The sequence below is a fragment of the Pongo abelii genome, chromosome 12 (assembly GCF_028885655.2).
Source record: "Pongo abelii isolate AG06213 chromosome 12, NHGRI_mPonAbe1-v2.0_pri, whole genome shotgun sequence".
Taxonomy (NCBI): domain Eukaryota; kingdom Metazoa; phylum Chordata; class Mammalia; order Primates; family Hominidae; genus Pongo; species Pongo abelii.
This window is the reverse complement of record NC_071997.2, coordinates 40,482,433-40,509,488: the sequence shown is the minus strand read 5'-3', so window position 1 is coordinate 40,509,488 and position 27,056 is coordinate 40,482,433. Positions and strand designations below refer to the sequence as shown.

General features: G+C 43.5%; 1 protein-coding gene across 1 annotated transcript; it reads right to left on the bottom strand.

Annotated features, from left to right (window-relative positions):
* Positions 1-777: 777 nt before the first annotated feature.
* Positions 778-24,003, bottom strand: LOC129056091 (uncharacterized). The gene is made up of 4 exons (XM_063713389.1): positions 23,891-24,003; positions 21,494-21,845; positions 4,561-4,675; positions 778-1,281 (listed from the first exon to the last, which is right to left on the bottom strand). Exons 1-3 carry the CDS (start codon positions 24,001-24,003, stop codon positions 4,658-4,660), a joined length of 483 nt encoding a protein of 160 aa, XP_063569459.1. The 3' UTR covers positions 778-1,281; positions 4,561-4,657.
* Positions 24,004-27,056: the final 3,053 nt, after the last annotated feature.

Here is a 27,056-nt window from a genome sequence, read left to right as displayed (position 1 = left end):
GCAAAGGAGTGAGAGGACAGCACAGGAGGCTGCATGAATATATCACATTCTACTTAAGATATATTTCTTATAATTTTTGTCTGGAAATCAGGTTGTTTCCAATTTTTCAATATTATAAACAGTCAGCCACCACCAATTTTGTGGCTAAATCTCTGAATGCATCCTTCTTTCCTACAGATAAATTCCCAGGAATGAAAGTCCATGGTTAAAATATATTCACCTTCAAGGCTTTTGAAAGGAGCTGCCAAAGAGCCTTCTGGAAAGATAGTTTTATTTCTCTCTCCTGTAGGGTGTAAGAACATTTGTTTTATGGCAAAGACATGGAAGCAACTTAGGTGCTCATCAATGGTGGGTTAGGCAAAGAAAATGTGGTACATATACACCATGGAATACTATGCAGTCATTTAAAAAGAATGAAATTATGTCCTTTGCAGTAATATGGATGCAGCCAGAGGCCATCATCCTAAATGAATTAACAGAGAACAGAAAACCAAATACTGCATGTTGTGACTTATAAGCAGGAGCTAAACACTGGGTACTCATGGACACAAAGATGGCAACAGTAGACACTGGGGACTCCTGAGGGGAAGGGACAGAGGAGGGGAAGGGTTGAAAAACTACCTGCTGGATTCTAGGCTCACTACCTGAGTGATGGGATCAGTTGTACCCCAAACCTCACCATCATGAAATACACCCATGTAACAAACCTGCACATGTACCACCTGAATCTAAACTAAAAATTGAAATTACAGTTTGTTTTCAATCTTGCTAAGATTGTTTTATAGGCAAACACATGGTATTTTATTGTTGTTTTATTCTGTAATTTTTAATTAGTGACGTTAAACATCTTTCCTATCGGCCATTTTACATATTTTTTCCTTATGAGTTGCCTTCACTTATCTTCAGAAAAATTATCTATTGAGATATCTTTTTTTCCTGTAATTTGGAAGTGCTCTTGATAGGCTGAAATGTCTGCACTGCCACATTTTGCCGTATTTGTTCTTCAGTTTGTGGTTTGCTTGCAGTTGTGCTTATGGCGTTCACCGTATGGAAGTGTTGTTGTTTCACCAAAAGCAAATTTATCGAGTCTCTTTTCTTCATGGCTCCTGCCTTCGGTCATAAACTCTTACAAGTACTACAATGAACACTTGCTACCATGGTTACCATGGTGCAGATGTTTTTTGTATCCTTCCAGAAAACCATTTGAGGAGTGACTTTTGCAAAATGTACCAGTCTGCCAAAGTATGCAGTCAGGCAGAGTACTCCTGCTATTGAGGTGGCCTGCAAGGAGAAAACAGAGGCTGAGCACGAGGGCTTGCCATGGGGAGGCTCAGCTTTAGTTATCTAGTACTACCCCCTGACCCCTGCCACTACCCTACCTTTCCTGCCTGGCACCTTCTGAGAATTTGCCATGTCCCTTAATTTTACTGAAAATTGCAGCAACGTTTTCTGCCAGTTAGAATGGTTTCTTCCTCTGAAAGGGAAATCTGCCACTGGGTCACAAACTCCATGACCCATACTGGCAGGGATTCCTGGGAGGGGCTGCACCAGCAGGCTGAGGACCAAGAACACATTTCCCCAGAAAAGGGGGAGTTCAGAGGCAGGGATCGTCTATGCTCAAATTCCCCATGTTCAAATTCCAGACACCTAGAAGTCGCATTTCTCTAACGGTAAGGTAATTCCCCAAAGATGTGTTTGGGAATAATGGGTCCTTCCATAAACATCACTGCCACTGCAGCCCTGCCGCCTATATGAGGCTGGTTAGAGACAAGGATGGAGCCCACTGAGATCAAGACCAAAGTCCTGATGGGCCTCCCTCTGTAGATTACGGGTGCCAACTCCAGACTCCTGTACCTGCTAGACTTGAAGCCCGTGACTGCAGCCCAAGGTTTGCCTGAGGCTGTTGGGATGCAGTAACAACTTCCTAACAAGGGCACGTTCCTCCATCAATAGGGAGAGACAGGTGGAAGATAGGAAGAGATGGAGAAAGGGACAACTTGACTTAGGCTAAAAAGAGGGAAAGGTCTTGAGTGAGAGCTAGAGACAGGAGGAAGGGGCTGGCTGTGGGCCTGAAAGCAGCAGGGGACATTATCATTGCCCCCTAGTTCCAGCCGTCATGGGTCTATGCACAGACTGGGCTGCAGCCCCTTGCAAATGTTCTAGTTCTCAGTCTGTTGACTCTTGAAGAGCTATAGAAGACCCAGTGTCAAGTCCAGCTTTGCAAAAGGGCCTTATGCAATTTCAGGACATCCTTGCTTAAAACAAGACTTGCATGGTAATGCTGGATGGGGGCCAAAGCCCTCAGAACACACTGGACTTTGGAGATTTACAGTACAAGGGCTGGCTGAAGGAACACTCTGAAACTCAGGCAGCCAACCCAAAGTTATACGTGACCAAATAACAGATAGGGGATGAGGACTCAGGAAAAGAGGCAAATGGCTAAGAAGACCACTCTGTGGGATTCCTGCCTTGGCCAGAGTGGACCAGTGCTAGGGAGGGATAGACAACATTCCATCCAGGTTTGTGAATGCACAGCTCTGTTTCTTCAGATTTTGTGTTTGTGTTGACTGTTATTGGGGTAAAAGTCTTCTATCCAGAGAATTCATAAATTGCCAGATCTTTATTGTAAGACAGTTGGTGGATGTCACTTGGGCAGCCCCAGTGAGCCATACTTACAGTTTTCACCCCCTTTGCAGTGGCCTCCCAAGTTGACTCAGGTTTTGGCATGTGATTGGCATTGGACAACAGGACATCAGCAAGTGTGACGCAAGTGGAGGTTTGATGGTGCAGCACACTGGGATGCTCCTTCCTGGGCCCAGCCACCCACTGGGAAAAGCCTAAGCCACGTGGAGCAGCTACATAGAAGAGGGCCAGGGCCACAGCTACAGCCAGCAGCTCCTGCCAACCACGTGAGAGAGCCACCTTGGATGTTCCAGCCTCCAGAGATCTAAGAGCTTCCAGACATGTACCACCCCAGCCACACCACCTGAGCCAATGTCCACAGAGTCATGGGAGATAATAAAAGACTGTTGTTCTCTAAAGCTCTAGGGGTCAGGGGACTCTTCCCGTTAAAGTAAATATGTGAAGCTTTGCAAGTCTTACAGTCTCTGTCACAACCACTAAACTGTTGACGTAGCTCCAAAGCAGCCAAAGACAACACATAAATGAATAAGTGTGGCTATGTTCCAATAAAACATTATTTGCAGACAGCAAAATTTGTATTTCATATCACTTCCATGTGTCACAAAATATTAATCTTCAGTGTCTTTTTTCCTAGTCATTTTAAAATGTAAAAACTATTTGTCCTGGTCTGATCAGGCTGCTATAACAGAATACCATAGACTGGGTGGCTCATAAACAACAGAAATTTATTTCTCACAGGTCTGGAGGCTGGGAAGTCCAAGATCAAAGCACTGGCAAATTTGGTGTCTGATGAGGGCCCACTTTCTGGTTCACAGACAGCCTTTTATTTGTGGTGTTCTCACATGACAGAAGGGGCAAGGGAGCTCCTTGAAGCATCTTTTATGAGGGGACTAATCCCATTCATGAGATGGGCTCTGCCCCCATGATCTGATCACCTCCAAATACCTCCACACTGGGGGTTAGGTTTCAAAATACGAATTTTGGGAAGACACAAACATTCCATTTGTAGCACCATTCTTAGCTCATAGGCTGTACAAAAATAAGCAGCAGCTGAATTTGTCCCACAGGCCATGGTTTCCCGACCCTTGTTTTAAGTGTTTGAGTCTTAGGGTGGTTTGTAAATATGTTTGTGCAATTGATAACTGAAATAAGGAAGAATAAAAAAGGGTCTGTGTGGTTGTTAAAAAGCAAAAGCTTTGAAATCAGGCTTAGGCTTGAAGCCTAGTTCTGCCTTTGTTGCCTAGTAACCTTGGACAAGTTATACAATCTTTCTAGGCTCAGCTTCCTTATCTGTTAAAATGGGTATAATAACAGCAGGCACATCTCATTGAATCCCTGTAAGTCTTAAGGAGAATACAGAGAAAGCACTGAGATCACCCAGCAGATAGCAAGCAGGGAGCAAATGATAGCTATTAAGACAGAGGTAAGAGTAATGACGAATCAGAAATCAACATGAGCAGGGCATTGGTCTACTATTTAGACCTCTCTGGATTGGCTGGTGAATTTGATACATTACTCAAAATCAAATGTGATCAGCCCCTAAGCACCAACAAATACTCTAATAATTTATGACTATGAAAAAAAGCTGAAAATGTGGCATGTACAAGTTGTATATTACACTATATGAGAACATCATCTAATTGGCAGTAAGTAAATTGGCTTTGAAAACATCATTGAACCATCTCTGATTTTGTGTGTGTGTGCACAGAAGACCAAAATCTCCCATTGCACTTAAAATGCCTTATGAGGGAAGCATGTGTTTGGTGAGTAGACAGAACTTCTCTAACCCCCCAGCAAAAAAAAAAAAAAATAACATCTAATTCATACTTGTTGAAATTTGAGGGGAAAAAAAGAAGAGGCACAAGGCCCAATCATCTATGACCAAATCTGGCTAGCCATCTGCTGTGGCATGCTTACCAAGAAAGGCAGGGGAAGCAACTCAGGCTCTTCAAACAGGGCAAGAGCGAAGTCTACACAAATAAAGAAGTATGCGGCAACCTGCGTTGTCTAGTGGTTATAAAAATAGTAACGTCTGGAGAAGAAAAAGACTAAAGTGATTATAAATAACGAACAGGAGCTACACAGCACCCAAACATCTCTTTAAAGAACTAATGCTGGGTAAAATAAGAAAGTTAAGGCTTAGTCATGTTTCCTTTAAATTCTAGGGAGCAGGAGGCAGTATTTAATGATCATATACTACAAACACTAACACAAAAAAATCAAAGCACATTTTCTTAACAGTCTCAAGCTAAGATTATACCTTCCCATGGGGTTGTTGTGATAGTAATAAGAGAATACTTGCAGAGGACTTTGAACAGTGACGGACACGGATTAAACCCTCAGTTAAAGTGGCCTATTATGATATGGCATGGTGGCCTAACCCAATTTTAAAATGTACATCATCCCATCTTAACATGATAGACTCAGAAGAGATCTGGCAAAAGGTCATGCCAGTCTCTCCCCAGGTGGGGACAGTACCCCAAACATGCTCGGCAACATCCAGGGCTGAAGTATTGGCTGCCTTGGGAGGCCCTGATGCTAAGCCCTAGTGATAAACAGGCTGAGCACCTGTAGGGGGTGATAGAAAAAAAGCTGAATTCCCATGAGAACAGCAAACATATGGATTGCATCACGAGACAATGGACAGGACAAAAAAGCCTTTTCATTTGAGGTAACTCTAAGAGGATGACATAAAAGGAAAAGACAATGGCAAGTTCTTCCCTGAATGCCCTAGCTTCTATGCTGGGTATTGCTCACTTTACTCATTTGTCTGATCTTAATCTATTTATTGAATGCTTCCCTGCGTGTGAGGCCCATGCTCTTATAACTCAAAAAAAAAATTCGGCCAGGCATGGTGGCTCACGTATCTAATCCCAGGCCTTGGTGGGAGGATCACTTGAGCCCAGGAGTTCAAGGCTGCAGTAAGTCATGATCACACCACTGAACTCCAGCCCAGGCAACAAAGCAAGACCCTGTCTCAAATAAAAAAGTATTGGATTACATCCAAATCTATGTGCTGTACCCTATATACTTCTTAAAATATCTGTGTAAACAATGCCTTCAGTTTGGGTTCAAATTCAAGAGTATCAAGTGCTGAAGGACAGGTGGTTCTACATGATGGTTTAACGTGTTAGTTACCTGATGGCCTGAGGTGAGTTTCAAATGGAACATTTCTGTTGTACTGGGCATCCAAAACATAGGCAGCTGCCAGGAGAAGGTCCTGTTCCCCATCGAGACAGAGTAAGGGAGACCAAGTCGGAGGAGGAGAGGATACTTTTCTTTTCCCTTTGTAAGTATGCATTGAGTATAAAAGGAAGCTCCCCTTCGCCTCTCCCCAGACCCACTCTCCCAGAGGTAGCCAACATCTAAACAGTGTTGTCTCCACACCTCCAATGTCTCCTTGAGCACCGAGAATCCTGCAGTGGGACCAGGTCCAGACACACTCCACTTTCTTGAATTCAAATATAGGCTCTCAGAGGAAATGTAAATAAGCATTGACTAGAGCATGTATTTGTACCTAAATGGTATATTCATACATACATATATTAATATATGGTTAGGTACACAAGTATATACAAATATATATACGGTCATGTGCCCCATAACATTTTGGTCAACAATGAACCACATATATAACAGGGTTCCCATAAGATTATAATGAGCTGAAAAATTCCTACCACCTAGTGAGGTCATAGCACAACAAAATACACAATTGTGGTGATGCTGGTGTCAACAAACCTGCACGGCCAGTCGTATAAAAGTCTAGCACATACAATTATGTATGGTACATAATATTTGATAATGATAACAAATGATTATGTTACTGGTTTATGTATTTACTACACTATACTTTTTATGGTTATTTTAGATTGCACTCCTACTTATTAAAAAAAAAGTTAACTGTAAAACAGCCTCAGGCAAGTCCTTCAGGAAGATTCCAGAAGCAGGCATTGTTATCCCAGGAGATGACAGCTCCATGAGCGTTATGGCCCCTGAAGACCTTCCAGTGGGACGAGATGCAGAAGTGGAAGATAGTGATATTGAGGATCCTGACCCTGTGTAGGCCTAGGCCAATGCATGCGTTTGTGTCTTAGTTTTTAACAAAGAGTTTACAAAGTTAACATTTTTTAAGTTTAAAAATAGAAAAAAGCCTATAGGATAAGGATATAAAGAAAGAAAACATTTAGTATAGCTATGCAATGTGTTTTAAGCTGCTATTGCAAAAGAATCAAAACGTTTGTAGAGTAGAAAATTTATAGTAAGCTAAGGTTAATTTGTTATTGAAGAAAGAAAAATATTTTTTATAAATGTAATGTAGTCAACTGTACAGTGTTTCTAAAGTCTACAGTCGTGTGCAGTGATGTCCTAGACCTTCACATTTACTCACCACTCACTCACTGACTTACCCAGGACAACTGCCAGTCCTGCAAGCTCCATTCATGGGAAGTGCCCTATTCATCCTTCACCTTTTATACCATATTTTTACTGTACCTTTTCTATGTTGAGATACACGAATACACCATTGTGTTACAGTTACCTGCCATATTCAGTACAGTAATATGCTGTACAGGTTTGTAGCCTAGAAAAATAGGCTACAGCCTAGGTGTCTAGTAAGTTATGCCATCTAAGTTTGTGTAAGTACATTCTATGATATTTGCACAATGATGAAATCCCCTAGTGATCCATTTCTCAGAATATATCCCTGTTGTTAAGTGACGCATTACTGTATATATACATATACATACAAACAAATCTGTAACACAAAATTATATACTATATATATTTATACTACTTTATATATTTATATACATATAAACACAAAACACAAAATTCCTTTTATATTTGCAAGTTTTGCCAAAGATGTGGAGCAACTGGAACTCTCATACATTGCTGGTTGGAATAGAAAATGGCACATTTACTTTGGAAGACAGTTTGGTAGTTTCTTAAAACGTTAAAAAGTATGACCTAGACATGCTACTCTAAAGTGTTTCCCAAAAGGAAAGACAGCATATGTCCACACAAAGACTAGTACATCCAACCCAAGTATGTGGCTCATGTTAGACACCTCACCCCAAAGCTGCACATATACACATATGTTCATCCCAGCTTAACAGCCCAAAACTAGAAACCAAAATGTCCACAGACAGGTGAGTGGATAAACAAAGTGTGTTGTATCTCTACAATGGAATACTACTCAGCAATAAAAAGGAATGAGTAACTACTAGATGCAACAAAATGGATGAATCTCAAAATAACTGTGCCGAGTGAAAGAAGCCAACCATCCCCCCAAAAGAGTACTTACTGTATGATTCCATCTGCATAAAATTCTGGAAAATGAAAACCAACCTACAGTGACAGAACCCGGATCAGTGGTCATGTGTTGGCAGAGGGAGGAAGACGGGAACAGGCTGGGCATGGTGGCTGACGCCTATAATCCCAGCACTTTGGGAGGCCGAGGTGGGCAGATCATTTGAGGTCGGGAGTTTGAAACTAGCCTGGCCAACAAGATGAAACCCCGTCTCTATTAAAAATACAAAAACTAGCCCGGCGTGGTGCCATGCACCTGTAATCCCAGCTACTTGGAAGGCTGAGGCAGGAGAATAGCTTGAACCCGGGAGGCGGAGGTTGCAGTGAGCCGAGATTGTGCCATTGCAGGCCAGCCTGGGCGACAGACAGAGATTCCGCCTCAAAAAAAAAAAAAGAGTGGAACAAAGAGAGAGAACTGAGAGAGAGAGAGATTACAAATAGGCATAAGAAAACATACAGGGGTGACTGATATGTTCATTATTCTTATCATGGCATTACTATCACAAGGGTATTCATACACCAAAACTCATCAAGCTGCATACTTCAAATAAATGTAGTTTAGTGTGTATCTATTATAATCTAAAAAAGCTGTTAAAATGCCCATAATGAAAGACAAATACTTGGATTTAAAAAGTTGATGTAGAACAATAATCTCATAGATGAATTAACTGCCGTAAGAGCTGATCACTTTTTGAGTAACAGGTATGCTCAGGGCTGGTATGGCAATTCTTACAGGCAGTTTATTAAAATCTAAGAAGCACCATGTAAATGTGTTTAACACTTATCACACATTTTTCTTTTTTTTCCTTTTTGAGACGGTGTTTCACTTTGTCACGCAGGCTGGAGTGTAGTGGCACAATCTCGGCTCACTGCAACCTCCGCCTCCCGGTTTCAAGCAATTCTCCTGCCTCAGCCTCCTGAGTAGCTGGGATTACAGGCACGCGCCACCATGCCTGTCTAGTTTTTCTAATTTTAGTAGAGACAGTGTTTCACCATGTTGGCCAGGCTGGTCTCAAACTCCTAACCTCAAGTGATCCGCCTGCCTCGGCCTCCCAAAGTGCTGAGATTACAGGCGTGAGCCACAGTGCCCAGCCAAACATTTTTCTTTTACATATTTAAAAAACATTCTAATAGGAAAACCATTAATATCAATTATTTTTTTCATTGAAAATATTTAACACTGAGGAAGAATACAGTTCTATGCTTAGAAATATAATTTAGGTAGAAAATGCCTCGCATCAGCAAGAGTTGATTTTTTTTTTAATGAACACACACCAACTTTAAGAAAATTCCATTAAGCCTCAAAAAGATCATACTTGAAGAGTTCTGACATTGAGGCTTTTAAAAAAATATTTCTGGCAAAGATCTTTTAAGGCCACTGTTGTCCCCAGTGATGCTACAAACATCCCTACAGTCCCAGTGAGGCCATTTGTCCACAAACGTAAGCAGTTCAACACTCACAGATTTGAGATGCATCCTTCATATGCCCTCCAGGTAGAGAAAGGAAAAAAACACTCACCAGCAATGCCTCAGTCAGTCAGGCCCTGGGGATCATCTCCATGAGACAGATCCCAGACCCCAGACATTGAATGACCAGCACCTCATCACCCCCACCAACTGCCATCTGAACTCATCCCTCCTGTTTTAAAGTCTGCTGATTCTATCATAATAGCCACTTCACCTTTACACTAACGTTTCAAAGCTTTCCCATTCTTAACTGGTATTACATTTCTGACATCTATCTCCTTTTAAAATCGCATCTCCTTTATGTTTTGGTTCTAATTGTCTTCCTTCTCCTCCTCCCTCCCATTTGTGCGCAATTTCTAAGTGTCCTGCGTTCCGTGTGGGAAGCGGTACTCTTAGAAGACAGACTTTACTGTAATGTGCATGTTTATTTGAACTAAGGCCATTTGTATTTTCCCATAAAACAAACTGTTTTTACCCAACCCAAGAATGTGGATTATGTTAGACACCCCATTCCACAACTGCGCATACTTTTCAAGTTTACATGCGAACCATTGTCCATATCTACCATGAAAATAGCAAAGACCAAATAGCAGATGTTTCCCCAGATGCAGCTTAAATGTGGCTGCAAACCTCAAAACAGCATCCCAACTATGGGAAGCACTGGCAACTGTGGGAGTGGTGATTCTCAATCCCCACAGCATATGACAATCATCTTAACAGCTTTTAAAGACCCTACTGAAGTCCAGGTCACATGCAGACCCCAATTGCATCAGAACCTCTGGGAGGTAGAACTCAGGATTAATCTTTAATTATTATTATTATTATATTTTAAGTTCTAGGGTACATGTGCACAACGTGCAGGTTACACATGTATACATGTGCCATGTTGTTTTGCTGCACCCATTAACTCGTCATTTACATTAGGTATTTCTCCTAATGCTATCCCTCCCCCATCCCCCCAACCCATGACAGGCCCCCGTGTGTGATGTTCTCTGCCTTGTGTCCAAGTGTTCTCATTGTTCCATTCCCACCTATGAGTGAGAACATGCAGTGTTTGGTGTTCTGTCCTTGAGATAGTTTGCTCAGAATGATGGTTTCCAGCTTCATCCATGTCCCTATGAAGGACATGAACTCATCCTTTTTTATGGCTGCATAGTATTCCGTGGTGTATTTGTGCCACATTTTCTTAATCCAGTCTATCACTGATGGACATTTGGGTTGGTTCCAAGTCTTTGCTATTGTGAATAGTGCCACAATAAACATACGTGTGCACGTGTCCTTACAGTAGCATGATTTATAATCCTTTGGGTATACACCCAGTAATGGGATCACTGGGTCAAATGGTATTTCTAGTTCTAGATCCTTGAGGAATCGCCACACTGTCTTCCACAATGGTAGAACTAATTTACACTCCCACCAATAGTGTAAAGGCATTCCTATTCTCCACATCCTCTCCAGCACCTGTTGTTTCCTGACTTTTTAATGGTTGCCATTCTAACTGGTGTGAGAGGGAATCTCACTGTGGTTTGGATTTGCATTTTTCTGACGACCAGTAATGATGAGCATTTTTTCATGTGTCTGTTGGTTGCATAAATGTCTTCTTTTGAGAAGTGTCTGTTCATATCCTTTGCCCACCTTTTGATGGGGTTGTTTGATTTTTTCTTGTAAATTTGTTTAAGTTATTTGTAGATTCTGGACATGAGCCCTTTGTCAGAAGGGTAGATTGCAAAAATTTTCTCCCATTCTGTAGGTTGCCTGTTCACTCTGATGGCATTTTCTTTTGTTGTGCAGAAGCTCTTTAGTTTAATTAGATTCCATTTGTCTATTTCGGCTTTTGTTGCCATTGCTTTTGGTGTTTTAGTCATGAAGTCCTTGCCCATGTCTATGTCCTGAATGGTATTGCCTAGGTTTTCTTCTAGGGCTTTTATGGTTTTAGGTCTAACATTTAAGCCTTTAATCCATCTTGAATTAATTTTTGTATAAGGCATAAGGAAGGGGTCCAGTTTCAGCTTTCTACATACGGCTAGCCAGTTTTCCCAGCACCATTTATTAAATAGGGAATCCTTTCCCCATTTCTTGTTTTTGTCAGGTTTGTCAAAGATCAGACGGTTGTAGATGTGTAGTGTTATTTCTGAGGCCTCTGTTCTATTCCATTGGTCTATATCTCTGTTTTGGTACCAGTACCATGCTGTTTTGGTTACTGTAGCCTTGTAGTATAGTTTGAAGTCAGGTAGTGTGATGCCTCCAGGTTTGTTCTTTTTGCTTGGGATTGTCTTGGCAATGAGGGCTCTTTTTTGGTTCCATATGAACTTTAGTTTTTTCTAATTCTGTGAAGAAAGTCATTGGTAGCTTGATGGGGACGGCATTGAATCTATAAATTACCTTGGGCAGTATGGCCATTTTCACAATATTGATTCTTCCTACCCACGAGCATGGAATGTTCTTCCATTTGTTTGCGTCCTCTTTTATTTCATTGAGCAGTGGTTTGTTGTTCTCCTTGAAGAGGTCCTTCACATCCGTTGTAAGTTGGATTCCTAGGTATTTTTTTCTCTTTGTAGCAATTGTGAATGGGAGTTCACTCATGATGTGGCTGGTGTATAGAAATGCTTGTGATTTTTGCACATTGATTTTGTCTCCTGAGACTTTGCTGAAGTTGCTTATCAGCTTAAAGAGATTTTGGGCTGAGATGATGGGGTTTTCTAAATATACAATCATGTCATCTGCAAACAGGACAATTTGACTTCCTCTTTTCCTAATTGAATACCCCTTATTTCTTTCTCTTGCCTGATTGCCCTGGTCAGAACTTCCAACACTATGTTGAATAGGAGTGGCGAGAGAGGACATCCCTGTCTTGTGCTAGTTTTCAAAGGGAATGCTTCCAGTTTTTGCCCATTCAGTATGATATTGGCTGTGGGTTTGTCATACATAGCTCTTATTATTTTGAGATACATTCCATTAGTACCTAGTTTATTGAGAGATTTTAGCATGAAGGGATGTTGAATTTTGTCAAAGGCCTTTTCTGCATCTATTGAGATAATCATGTGGTTTTTGTCGTTCATTCTGTTTATATGCTGGATTATGTTTATTGATTTGCATATGTTGAACCAGCCTTGCATCCCAGGGATGAAGCCCACTTGATCATGGTGGATAAGCTTTTTGATGTGCTGCTGGATTCGGTTTGCCAGTATTTTATTAAGGATTTTTGCATCGATGTTCATCAGGGATACTGGTCTAAAATTCTCTTTTTTTGTTGTGTCTCTGCCAGGCTTTGGTATCAGGATGATGCTGGCCTCATAAAATGAGTTAGGGAGGATTCCCTCTTTTTCTGTTGATTGGAATAGTTTCAGAAGGAATGGTACCAGCTCCTCCTTGTACCTTTGGTAGAATTCGGCTGTGAATCCGTCTGGTCCTGGACTTTTTTTGGTTGGTAAGCTATTAATTATTGCCTCAATTTCAGAGCCTGTTATTGGTCTATTCAGAGATTCAGCTTCTTCCTGGTTTAGTCTTGGGAGGGTGTATGTGTCGATGAATTTATCCATTTCTTCTAGATTTTCTAGTTTATTTGTGTAGAGGTGTTTATAGTATTCTCTGATGGTAGTTTGTATTTCTGTGGGATCAGTGGTGATATCCCCTTTATCATTTTTTATTGCATCTATTTGATTCTTCTCTATTTTCTTCTTTATTAGTCTTGCTAGTGGTTTATCAATTTTGTTGATCTTTTCAAAAAACCAGCTCCTGGATTCATTGATTTTTTTGAAGGGTTTTTTGTGTCTCTGTCTCCTTCATTTCTGCTCTGATCTTAGTTATTTCTTGCCTTCTGCTCGCTTTTGAATGTGTTTGCTCTTGCTTCTCTAGTTCTTTTCATTGTGATGTTAGGGTGTCAATTTTATTTCTTTCCTGCTTTCTCTTGTGGGCATTTAGTGCTATAAATTTCCCTCTACACACTGCTTTAAACGTGTCCCAGAGATTCTGGTATGTTGTGTCTTATTTCTCATTGGTTTCAAAGAACATCTTTATTTCTGCCTTCATTTCGTTATGTACCCAGTAGTCATTCAGGAGCAGGTTGTTCAGTTTCCATGTAGTTGAGTGGTTTTGAGTGAGTTTCTTAATCCTGAGTTCTAGTTTGATTGCACTGTGGTCTGAGAGACAGTTTGTTATAATTTCTGTTCTTTTACATTTGCTGAGGAGTGCTTCACTTCCAACTAAGTGGTCAATTTTAGAATAAGTGCGATATGGTGCTGAGAAGAATATATATTCTGTTGATTTGGGGTGGAGAGTTCTGTAGATGTCTATTAGGTCTGCTTGGTGCAGAGCTGAGTTCAAGTCCTGGATATCCTTGTTAACCTTCTGTCTCGTTGATCTGTCTAAAATTGACAGGGGGTTGTCAAAGTCTCCCATTATTATTGTGTGGGAGTCTTAGTCTCTTTCTAGGTCTCTAAGGACTTGCTTTATGAATCTGGATGCTCCTGTATTGGGTGCATATATATTTAGGATAGTTAGCTCTTCTTGTTGAATTGATCCCTTTACCATTTTGTAATGGCCTTCTTTGCCTCTTTTGATCTTTGTTGGTTTAAAGTCTGTTTTATCAGAGACTAGGATTGCAACCCCTGCTTTTTTTTGCTTTCCATTTGCTTGGCAGATCTTCCTCCATCCCTTCATTTTGAGCCTATGTGTGTCTCTGCCTGTGAGATGGGTCTCCTGAATACAGCACACTGATGGGTCTTGACTCTTTATCCAATTTGCCAGTCTATGTCTTTTAATTGGGGCATTTAGCCCATTTACCTTTAAGGTAAATATTGTTATGTGTGAATTTGATCCTGTAATTATGATGTTAGCTGGTTATTTTGCCCGTTAGTTGATGCAGTTTCTTCCTAGCATCGATGGTCTTTACAATTTGGCATGTTTTTGCAGTGGCTGGTACCGGTTGTTCCTTTCCATGTTTAGTGCTTCCTTCAGGAGCTCTTGTAAGGCAGGCCTGGTGGTGACAAAATCTCTCAGAATTTGTTTGTCTGTAAAGGATTTTATTTCTCCTTCATTTATGAAGCTTAGTTTGGCTGGATATGAAATTCTGGGTTGAAAATTCTTTTCTTTAAGAATGTTGAATATTGGCCCCCACTCTCTTCTGGCTTGAAGAGTTTCTGCCGAGAGATCCACTGTTAGTTTGATGGGCTTCCCTTTGTGGGTAACCTGGTCTTTCTCTCTGGCTGCCCTTAACATTTTTTCCTTCATTTCAACTTTGGTGAATCTGACAATTATGTGTCTTGCCGTTGCTCTTCTCGAGGAGTATCTTTGTGGTGTTCTCTGAATTTCCTGAATTTGAATGTTGGCCTGCCTTGCTAGTTTGGGGAAGTTCTTCTGGATAACATCCTGAAGAGTGTTTTCCAGCTCAGTTCCATTCTCCCCATCACTTTCAGGTACACCAATCAACATAGATTTGGTCTTTTCACATAGTCCCATATTTCTTGGAGGCTTTGTTCATTTCTTTTTACTCTTTTTTCTCTAAACTTCTCTTCTCACTTCATTTCATTAATTTGATTTTCAATCACCGATACCCTTTCTTCCACTTGATTGAATTGGCTACTGAAGCTTCTTCAAGCGTCACATGGTTCTCGTGCCATGGTTTTCAGCTCCATCAGGTCATTCAAGGTCTTCTCTATGCTGTTTATTCTAGTTAGCCATTCGTCTAATCTTTTTTCAAGGTTTTTAGCTTCCTTGCGATGGGTTCGGACATCCTCCTTTAGCTCGGAGAAGTTTGTTATTACTGACCTTCTGAAGCCTACTTCTGTCAACTCATCAAAGTCATTCTCTGTCCAGCTTTGTTCCGTTGCTGGCGAGGAGCTGCAATCCTTTGGAGGAGAAGAAGCGTTCTGGATTTTACAATTTTCAGATTTTCTGCTCTGGTTTCTCCCCATCTTTGTGGTTTTATCTACCCTTGGTCTTTGATGATGGTGACCTACAGATGGGTTTTTGGTGGGGATGACCTTTTTGTTGATGTTGATGCTATTTCTTTCTGTTTGTTAGTTTTCCTTCTAACAGTCAGGTCCCTCAACTGCAGGTCTGTTGGAGTTTGCCGGAGGTCCACTCCAGACCCTGGTTGCCTGGGTATCACCAGTGGAGGCTGCAGAACAGCAAATATTGCAAAACCGCAGATGTTGCTGCCTGATCCTTCCTCTGGAAGCTTTCTCTCAGAGGGGCACTCAGCTGTATGAGGTGTCAGTCGGCCCCTACTGGGAGGTGTCTCCCAGTTAGGCTACACGGGGGTCAGGGACCCACTTGAGGAGGCAGTGCTCCTCCTCAAGCACCAACGGATGGTGCTCTGTCCATTCTCAGAGCACAAATACCGTGCTGGGAGAACCACTGCTCTCTTCAGACCTGTCAGACAGGGATGTTTTAAATCTGCAGAAGTTTCTGCTGCCTTTTGTTCAGCTATGCCCTTCCTCCAGAGGTGGAGTCTACAGAGGAAGGCAGGCCTTGTTGAGCTGCGGTGGGCTCCACCCAGTTCAAGCTTCCTGGCTGCTTTGTTTACCTACTCAAGCTTCAGCAATGGCGAATGCCCGTCCCCCAGGCAGGCTGCCGCCTCGCAGTTCGATCTTGGACTGCTGCGCTTGCAGTGAGCAAGGCTCTGTGGGTGTGGGACCCACTGAGCCAGGGGCGGGATATAATCTCCTGGTATGCCATTTGCTAAGATCACTGGAAAACCACAGTATTTGGGTGGGCATATCCTGTTTTTCCAGGTACAGTTTTCATGGCTTCCCTCGTCTAGGAAAGGGAAATCCCCTGATTCTTTGCACTTCCCAGGTGAGGTGACACCCCGCCCTGCTTCAGCTTGCCCTCCATGGGCTGCACCCACTGTCCAACCAGTCCCAGTGAGATGAACCATGTACCTCAGTTGGAAATGTAGAAATCACCCGTCTTCTGCGTTGATCACACTGGGAGCTGCAGACTGGAGCTGTTCCTATTTGGCCATCTTGGAACGGACCCTCCTAGGATTAATCTTTTAAAGTTCACAAATGATTTGAACATGCAGTCAAGACTGAAAACCACTGATGTAAATATGGCCATTTTCCTAGTATTTCTTCTATTTTCCTTCCTTTTCTTTTTTTTTTTTTTTCTGAGGCAGGGTCTTGCTCTGTTGCCCAGGTGACAGGGCAGTGGTGTGATCATGGTTTACTGCAGCCTCCATCTCCAAGATCAAGCGATTTTCCTGCATCAGCCTCCCAAGTAGCTGGAGCTACAGATGCACGCCACCATGCCCAGCTAATTTTTGTATTTTTTGTAGAAACAGGTTTTGCCATGTTGTCCTGGCTGTTCTCAATCTCCTGGGCTCAAGCAATCCATCCAACTTGGCCTCCCCAAGTGTTGAGATCACAGGTAACAACCACTACACCCCTCCTGTTTTCTATTTTAATTGCACCATGACAATAATTGCCTTCTCTTGATTTTCTCTTTCTCTTCTTCTCAGAGCTGTGATATTTCTTTTCCTCCTCCCAAGACTTAAAAATGTTGTTAAGGATTTTGTGTTTTCTCTTCCATCCCTGCCCCTCAACTCAGTAAGCCTTCATTCTGGGGAAGACGAATCCCTCAGAATCCCTTAGAGGGTGAAAAGAATGCAGGATTCCAGAGGCTGTCAGTGGAGACAGCAAGAAAGTTCCTTCTCTATGAACCCAGCAAATGCCTCCTTCAGTATTAACTGTGGTAGTAATAAACCATTGTAAGCCCCCAAATACCTTTAAGTCAGTCAGTCAAAAATAACCTAGGCAAAATGCAAAGTTGTTGATAGAAGTGTTTTGAGGTTGGGCGCCGTGGCCCACACCTATAATCCAAGCACTTTGGGAGGCCAAGGTGGGCGGATCACGAGGTCAGGAGATCAAGACCATCCTGGCTAACCCAGTGAAACCCCGTCTCTACTAAAAATACAAAAAATTAGCCAGGTGTGGTGGCGGGTGCCTGTAGTCCCAGCTACTCAGGAGGCTGAGGCAGGAGAACGGCGTGAACCCAGGAGGCGGGGCTTGCAGTGAGCCGAGATCGCGCCACCGCACTCCAGCCTGGGTGACAGAGCAAGACTCCATCTCAAAAACAAAAAAAAAAACAAAAAAAAAAAAGAAGAAGTGTTTTGAAAACCACCAATATGTCTTGGTTATACAGGTAAGAACATTAACATAATTAACTATAACTTAAGGTAAAGAGAAGTTCCCATAAAGTTTAAGTTAAATTCTTCCACTTCTCCATTTTTCTTTCCAATTCCAATGCTCCTTTCCTTACTAAAAACACTACACAGTAGTCTCCCCTTAATTGAGAAGAATAGGTTCCAAGACCCCCAGTTAGTTCCTGAAACTAAGCATAGTACCAAACCCTGTATATACTATGTCTTTTCAATCTGATAACCCAACGGCTACTAAGTGACTAGTGGGCAGGTAGTGTCTACAGCATAGATACGTGGGACAAAGGGATGATTCACGTCCCAGGTGCACAGAGCAGACGTGCACAGAGCAGGACATCTGGAGATTTCACCGTGCTACTCAGAACAGTGCACAATTGAAAACTTTGAATTGCTTATTTCTGTAAATTTTTACTGGATATTTTTGGACTGCAGTTGACCTAGAGTAACTGGAACTACAGAAAACAAAACCAAAAAAACCATGGATAAGAGAGGCTACTGTACCTTCTGTCTCCCTCAGTACACCGTGTCCTCCCACAAGCTCTTCCTGCATACTGATAGAACAGATTATTGCTTTCCTCATGAGACCCCCCCCCCATTCAAAAGCATCAGGTGATTTCTCTCTGCCTAGAGCGATTTCTCTTTGTCCAATCAAGTGCAAAACCCTTGGCTTAGCATTTGGGGGCTCCACAATCTCTCCTCTACTCCTGTCTCCAATTTAATCTCCCCCATTTCCCCTATAGGAACACTCTTCTCTGGCCAAAATTGGTGGACTTGTCCACTGTCCCTCTATGAACGTACCTCCATGCCTGATCTCACGCTCACTAAAAACCAGGAGTATTTTTTCCACTTTCCTTCACTGGACACCTGTCTCAAATTTCACTTTCTCCATGAAGATTGGCAATCCCAGCAGCTTCTATTTCCATACAAAAAGACTGCCTGGAAAAGCTGGGGTCTTGACATACATTGTGGACATTTTATACAAAGAAACAGCTGCTGGGGATAGGACAGGGCACAGCAGTTGTGGGAGAAGGGTGAGTGAGTAGGTGGCAATGCGGTGTTAGGGTAAAGACATTATGTTCCTCTATAAAGAAAGTAGCAAACCAACAACTGACAGGCCAAGTGCAGCTTAAAGTTGTGTTTTGTTTGGCCCAGAGAGTGTTTTTAGATGCTGGTTACTCATTCCAATTTTTTAAAAGCTGGAGCTTACACAAAAATTTGAACTTCTGGCTTCTTTAAAAGATTGTAACATTCAGCCATGCTGCGCTGTATTTCAATAAGTTTTTGCTACCCACCCTGATTCTTGGTCACCTGAATAAACACTTATTATTTTCCCCAATTCTGTGGGTCAGCTGGGCAGTCCTGGTCTGGGTCAACTTAGCTGATCTCTGTGGTCATCTGGCACTGGATGGTCTAGAACTGCCTCGCTCACATATCTTGGCCATATGCGTCCTGCAGCAGGCTAGCCAGGGCTCTTCCACGGGTCATGGTCAAAGTTTCCCAAGCACATCAGGAGAGCAAGCACCAATGTTTGAGTGCCTTTCACACCTCTGCCTGTATCCCATCTACTAATGTCCCATCAGCCAAAGCAAGTCTCATGGCCAAACCCAGATTCAAGCACTGGAGAAACAGATCCCACCTCTTGATATAAGGAGTTGCAAAGGCACATTGCAAAAAGGGTATGTATTCAGGGATGGGAAGACTTTCTGGCCATTTCTGCAATCTATGATAGCCATGGTCAACTGGAGGTGGGTAGCTGTGGTCTTCTTTGGGCAGGGGATATGCCATCCAGGTCATCACAAACCCCACTCCTCTCCCTCACTGAAGCATTGCTACCTAGGCCACTGGCTTTATGTTGCTCCTTGGACCACCTGAGTGGAACACTTTCTCAACCCTCCTGGTTACTGCAAATAACAGCTCTGCAAATTGCTAAAAGGGAGCACCAGTGGATTAAGACCGCAAAGCAGGGTAATGCAGGATCTGCATGAACAGGTTTAAGAACAATAACATTCAAAAAGAAGCACATAAAAGTATCAAGAGGTTAACATAGAACTGTCACAAAGGAATGGCATAAGACACAGGCTCTCAACCCTGGTGGCACTTTTGAATCACTCAGTAGCCTGAAACTTACTACTGCCCAGGACGCATTCATATCAATTATATCAGAATCTCAGGGGTAGAGGCTGAACTGGATACAATCCTAAAAGCTCCTTAGCTAATGCTAACCAATGGCAAAATTGAGAATCACTAGCATTGGGTTATTTCTATTTCAAAGTTGAAAGTGTTGGTAAATTCCCCCAAAGAAGCAGATTGCCATCTTAGTAGTCAAAAAAAGAAACTCCAATCACAAAAGAGTCTTAAAAATAACTATTTGAAAGGAGAAGGGGTTAATGAATTTCAGGTGACTAGGCAGGTTCTAGTTACATGAATCCAAACTAATTCTTAAATAAGGTTAACCCAGTTATATTGGCCATTGAGTGCCCGAGGTCAGAACCTGGGGAGGGAAGAAGATCTAGATGCCTTCTCTGATTTAATGACTCAATCAATGATGTTATCTCAGATGGCAGAAGCCAAGGCCAAAGCTGGGGACAAAGGAACTTCCCACTCCTTTCCTTTACCTGCTCCCTCGAGGGATAGGACATATGGTAGAATGCATCTGTTGGATGTGGTCAAGCCCTTTTGGGAGACCTGCAGGCCAGAGAGGGAGGCGTATGCACCAGAGCTTTTTTTTTTTTTTTTTAGATGGGGTCTTGCTCTTTTGCCCAGGCTGGAGTGCAGTAGCACAATCATAGCTCACTGCAACCTCAACCTCCTGGCCTCAAGCAATCTTCCCACCTCAGTCTGTGGAGTAGCTAGGATTACAGCCTTGAGCCACCTCACCCCGCCTCGCAGAGCTTTTCAACTCCACACACAAGCCTGCCCTGTGGACCCTCTCCAGCAGGCTTCAAGAGCCCAGTGGGAAGCGGCAGGGGTGATAATGCAGCAGCCCAGAGCTGAAGGGGGCTAGTTCAAGACTAAGAGGGAGACTGAACCAAAACGCTCTCCACCTCCCACGCACTTGCACAACGCAAAGGAGACGCAGCATGGACCCTGAGGGGTCTAAAGATTGGCTGTCATGACTGTGCCAGGCACTGTGCCAGGGCCTGACCGACGTTGTCACCATGGTCTTCATGACTTCTGACGGTCCATCATGTTGTAATTCAGGCCTCAGATTTCCTGAATCAGAGCAGGGGCTCCTGCCATTGAAGTCCTGCCTCCTTCTCCACTGTCTTAGTTCTTGTCCAGTGCAAGAAAATAGATGAAGAAGGGTCGCTTGGAAGCTCAAACTCTTTCGAAGAAGCTCAGGCTATCGCAGCGAAACAGACCCTGAGCGGCTGCGCAGCCCTTCTGCTGTGTCCCGCAGGCATCGGAAGAGCCGGGGCTGCATCAGCATTCCCGGGGCCCACATCCTGCAGCTTTCTTTCAGGGCGTTTTCCCGCAGCAGGACCCTTGGTTGTTTTCCTGCTGCCTTGGAGTTCTGTGGGGGCGCGCATTGGTCACCAAAACAAGGGTGCGCGCCTCACTGAGTGAGAATGGCCCCTAATCTGGAGCCCTGGCATCGATCCCTGCTCAGCCCCGGAGAGTGGGAGGCTTGTCGGGTCGCTTGACTACTACAACGTGCGGGCTGCGCTCTAGCTGGCGGTGCGCCTCCCAGCTGAGCAGCCCAATGAGCAGGGAACGGAGAAAGACCGAAAGCAGAGGGGTTCCTAGTCCCGCTGACCCCCAAGAGCCCTCATTCCCTGCAGCTGGCCGTGGCTTCCAGCGGGTTCGCTTTCTCCCTGGGAGCCCCGGAGGCGCCCGGCACCAGGAGGGCAACGAAGGAGCAGGAGGCGCTGCCGTCGGAGCGCCCTCCGAGCACAGCCGGGAAGTCCTCCTTACCTCATGGGTCTGCGGCTCCTCGCCGGGCTGCGGGGGCAGGCGGCTCACCACCGCGGCTAGGCTAGCCCCAGACATCGCGGCGGCGGGCGCGGCGAGCGGGGATGCGCTGGCGTCGGGGCGGCAGCCGCAACGGACTCTGCCCTCCTTGTGCAGGCGGGAGGCCCCGCCTGGGCGCGTGGCGCTCGGTCTTTCACGTGACTGCTGCGGGTGGGCCTGCGGGCGGAGGACGGGCGACGGCGGGGCGGGCTCCCAGGCTCCGGCCCCTCCCCTGGCGGAGCGCTGGGCCCAGGGCAGGGAAGCGGATCCGGCGGGGACGGGAAGTGGGACGCGCGAGGGGCAGGGGGGGTAAGAGCTCGGGCCGGTGGTCGCGTGGGTTAAAGGTCAAAGGTCACCTCCGCAAATGGCACCAACTGTGTAGCCTGGCAGTGGGACTATATCCAGCTTTCTGATCAGTAGAATAGAAGGATGCCTTCCTCCAAGACCTGTTTGGAGAATTAAACCAGCTAATGTAGGAGCCATGGTTTCCGCTGGCGGGGGCCCAGTAATTATTAGTTCCCTCCCCGTCATAGGGGAGCCCCCAGGAGAGCGTAGTGTGGGCTCCTAGTGGGGCCTCTCTGGGCAAATACCTCCTGAGAGGGGGCGCGCGCCCTCCCCTCTTCCCATGGGGTGCCCCCAGTTCCAGCCTGACCTGGAACTCGGGGTTGCCAGAGCTGCTGAATTTTCAAGAGAAAGCAGAAATCTGAGTTTTAATGAGACCAATCCTGATTTTTTAAAACTTTGATCATGAAGTTAAAACAATAATAATGGTAAGTACTTGCCGGCCAACTGTCAGGTAAGCCCTGGCGGGCAAAGCAGGTGGTCCTGGGCTCCTGTACCAACCAACTTCACTGACTCCTCCCAGAGGAGGGAGAGTCCTGGAGGGACTGTGACAATCCCTGTCACCTGGCATGAGGTGTGATGTTCCTCTGGGTGGTTCATCAAGACTTGGTGCTAGGCCAAGCCAGTGGCTCATGCCTATAATCCCAGCATTTTGGGAGGCCAAGGCGGGAGTGACAAGTGAAGCCAACTGGACTTCCTGGGTCCAGTGGGGACTTGGGGAACTTTTCTTACAAGAGGATTGTAAAAGGCACCAATCAGGAACTTTTCTGTCTTACAAGAGAATTGTAAAAGACACCAATCAGTGCTCTGTAAAATGCACCAATCAGCGGTATTCTAAAAGTAGCCAATTACGGGGAGGATTGAAAAAAGGGCACTCTGATAGGACAGAAACGGAACATGGGAGGGGCCAATAAGGGAATAAAAGCTGGCCACCGCCCCCCCGCCCCCCCCCCAAGCTGGCAGCCGCAACTGCTTGGGTCCCCTTCCATGCTGTGGAAGCTTTGTTCTTTCTCTCTTCACAATAAACCTTGCTACTGCAGGGTCCCTGCCATTTTTAAGAGCTGTAACACTCACCAGCAAGGTCTGTGGCTTCATTCTTGAAGACCATGAACCCACCGGAAGGAACCAACTCAAGACACAAGAGGATTGCTCAAGCCCAAGAGTTTGAGACCAGCCTATGCAACATATCCAGACCAGATCTCTTCAAAAAAAAAAAAAAAAAAAAAAGGCTGGGGATGGTGGCAAACCTATAGTTGGCTACTCTAGGCAGAGATGAAGGATGGCTTGAGCTTAGGAGGTTGAGACTGCAATGAGCGGCGATTGCACCATTGCAATTCAGCCTGGGCAACAGAGCAATACTGCTCTCTAAACATAAAAATTAAATAAAGACTTAGTGCTAGGTGCTGATTTCTGGCAAGTTCCAGGTGGGAGACTGGCAGGCAGAATTATAGTCCTCTAAGAGAATTCACACCCTAATTTCTGAGACTATGAATCTGTTACTTTACAAGGCAAAAGAGCCTTGTGGACAGGTTTCTAATCAGTTGACTTTAAAATAGGGAGGTTATACTGAATTATCTGGGTTGGCCGGATGGAATCACCCTTAAAACCTAAAGAGCAAGACAGAGGGGAGAGGAGACATTTGAAGCTTATGAAAGACTTAGTGTGCCTGGATGGGACGCTGTTGCCTTGAGGATGAAGGGAACTGCAAGGAACTAAGTTCTGCTGACAATTTGAATGAGTTTGAAAGTGAATTCTTCCCCAGGGCCTTCCAGAAAGGAACACAATTTGCTGACACCTTTATTCCCACCTTGTGAGACACCGAGCAGAGAATCCATGTGGCAATGTGTTATGCAGCGTAGAAAACTAATACAGGACACTGACCTGCATTGCAACACCAGAATTGTGTTCTAGCTGGAGGCTGGCCTGCAATGAGAACTGCATGTGGCCTCAGTTTCTCGGCAGGCATGCCAGGCATGGCACTTCACCCCTCTCCTCTGACTGTTACCACTCAATTCTAACATCCCCTGAGAGCCCTTCCTCAACTTCTCCAGGCCAACAGGTGGCTTCCTTTCTGTGCTCACCACACCCTTCATGAAAACAGCCACTTGGTGCTTCCTTTGATCTATGTGCATGTGTTGCCTGCTTCCCACCAGGCCACAAGCACCTGTTGGAAGAAGGGAACTGGAAACATTTGTCTTTGAATCCCAAGCCCCGGGCACACAGCAGGCATATGGTGGCTGAAATGGTAAAGTGAAATTTCTACCAGCGTGTAATCAATGGTCCTTGTCTATAAGCTATCTAATTACCTTTTTAAAAAAGAAATTCAATAGTTTTGGGGGAACTGGTGGTTTTTGTTACATAGATAAGTTCTTTAGTGGTGATATCTGAGATTTTGGTGCACACATCACCCAAGCAGTGTACGTTGTGCCCAATACGTAGTTTTTTAATCTTTAACCACCCTTCCCCCATTTCTCCGGTGTCCCCAAAGTCCAATATATAATTCTTATGCCTTTGAATCCTCGTAGCTTAGCTTCCACTTATAAGTGAGAATATACAATATTTGGTTTTCCATTCCTGAGTTACTACACTTAGAATAATGGTTTCCAACTCCATGAGGTTGCTGCGAATGCCATTATTTCATTCATTCTTATCACTGAGTAGTATTCCATGGTGTGTATATATATATATATACACACATACCACGTTTTCTTTTTCCACTCATTGGTCGATGGGCATTTAGGCTGGTTCCAAATTGTTGCAACTGTGAGTTGTGCTGCTATAAACATGAGTGTGCAAGTATCTTTTTCATATAATGACTTCTTTTCCTCTGGATAGATACCCAGTGGTGGGATTACTGGATCAAATGGTAGTTGTACTTTTAGTTCTTTAAAAAATCTCCACAATGTTTTCCATAGTGGTTGTACTAGTTTACATTCCCAACAGCAGTGTAAAAGTGTTCCCTTTCCACCACATCCACACCAACATGTATTATTTTTTGATTTTTAAATTATGGCCATTCTTGTAAGGGTAGGTGGTATCTCATTGTGGTTGTAATTTGCATTTCCCTGATAGTGATGTTGAGCATTTTTTCATATGTCTGTTGGCCATTTGTATATCTTCTTTTGAGAATTGTCTGTTAATTTCCTTTGCCCACTTTTTGATGGGATTATTTGTTTTTTTCTTGCTGATTTGTTTGAGTTCCTTGTAGATTCTAAATATTAGTCCTTTGTGAGATGCATAGTTTGAGAATATTTTCTCCCTCTCTGTGGGTTGTCTGTTTACTCTGCTGATTATTTCTTTTGCTGTGCAGAAGCTTTTAACTTAATTAGGTCCAGTGTATTTATGTTTTTGTTGCATTTGCTTTTGGGTTCTTGGTAGTTAATGAACTCTTTGCCTCAACCAATGTCTAGGGGAGTTTTACTGATGTTATCTTCTGGAATGGAATGTTTATGACTTTGGGTCTTAGATTTTCAGTCTTTTTTCTTTTCTTTTCTTTTTTTTTTTTTTGAGACAGAATCTCACTCTGTCACCCAGGCTGGAGTGCAGTAGAGCAATCTCGGCTCACTGCAACTTCCAATTCTCAGGTTCTCATGCCTGAGCCTCCCTAGTAGCTGGGATTACAGGCACCCACCACCATGCCTGACTAATTTTTTGTATTTGTGGTAGAGACAGGATTTCACCATGTTGGCCAGGCTGGTCTTGAACCCCTGACCTCATGTGATCCAGCCACCTTGGCCTCCCAAAGTGCTGGGATTACAGTTGTGATCCCCCATGCTCGGCCTGGATTTAAGTCTTTGATCCATCTTGAGTTGATTTTTGTATAAGTTGAGAGATGAGGATTCAGTTTTACCCTTCTACATGTGGCTTCCCAGTTATTCCTGCACCATTTGTTGAATAGAGTGTCCTTTCCCCACTTTATGTTTTTGTTTGTTTTGTCAAAGATCAGTTAACTGTAAGTATTTGGCTTCATTTCTGGGTTCTCTATTCTGTTCCATTGGTCTACTTGCCTGTTTTTATACCAGTACCATACTGTTTTGGTAACTACAGCCTTGTAGTATAAAGTCAGGTAATGTGATGTCTCCAGATGTGTTCTTTTTGCTTAGTCTTGCTTTGGCTATGTAGGGTCTTTTTTGGTTCCATTTGAATTTTAGGATTGCTTTTTAAAGCTCCATGAAAAATGCTGATGGTCTTTTGATGAGAATTGCATTGAATCCGTAGACTGCTTTTGGCAGTATGATCATTTTCACAGTATCGAGTCTACCCATCCATGAGCACGGAATGTGCTTCCATTTGTTTGTGTTGTCAGTGATTTCTTTCAGCAGTGTCTTGCAGTTTTCCTTGTAGAGATATTTCGCCTCCTTGGTTCAGTATATTCCAAAGTATTTTATTTTATTTTTTGCAGCTGTTGTAAAAGGGATTGAGTTCTTGATTTGTTTCTCAGCCTTGTTGTTGGTGTATAGCAGTGCTACTGATTTTTGTACATTGATTTTGTATCCTAAAACTTTATTGAATTCATTTATCAGATCTATGAGCTTTTTGGGTGAGTCTTTAGGGTTTTCTAGGCATATAATTATATCATCGGTGAACAGCAACAGTTTGATGTCCTCTTTACTAATTTAGATACCCATTATTTCTTTCTCTTGTCTGATTGCTCTGGCTAGAACTTCCAGCACTACACTGGATAAAAGTTGTGAAAGTAGGCATCTTTGTCTTGTTCCAGTTCTCAGGAAGAAAGATTTCAACTTTTCCCCATTCAGTATCTTGTTGGCTGTGGGTTTGTCATAGATGGCTTTTATTACCTTGAGGTATGTCTCTTGTATACCAATTTTGCTGGATTTTATCAAATGCTTTTTCTGCATTGATTAAGATGATCATATGATTTTTGTTTTTAATGCTGTTGATGTGATGTGTCACATTTATTGACTTGTGAATGTTAAACCATCCTTGCATTTCTGGTATGAAACCCACTTGATCCTATTGTATTACCTTTTTGATATGCTGTTGGATTCAATTAGCTAGTATTTTGTTGAGTATTTTTGCATCTGTGTTCATCAGGGATCTTAGTCTGTAGTTTTCTTTTATTGTTATGTCCTTTCCCAGTTTTGGAATTAGGATGATACTGGTTTCATAGAATGATTTATGGAGGATTCCCTCTTTTTCTATCTTTTGGAATAGTTTCAATAAG

What these genes read in the sequence shown, in the direction of transcription:
- LOC129056091 (XM_063713389.1), bottom strand. Translation starts at nt 24,003, where the DNA reads ATGCACATAGATCAAAGGAAGCACCAAGTGGCTGTTTTCATGAAGGGT. An exon ending in AGGAAGGGCTCTCAGGGGAT is followed by an intron (nt 21,846 to 23,890) that starts GTTAGAATTGAG and finishes CACCGGCCCGAG; the next exon opens with CTCTTACCCCCCCTGCCCCT.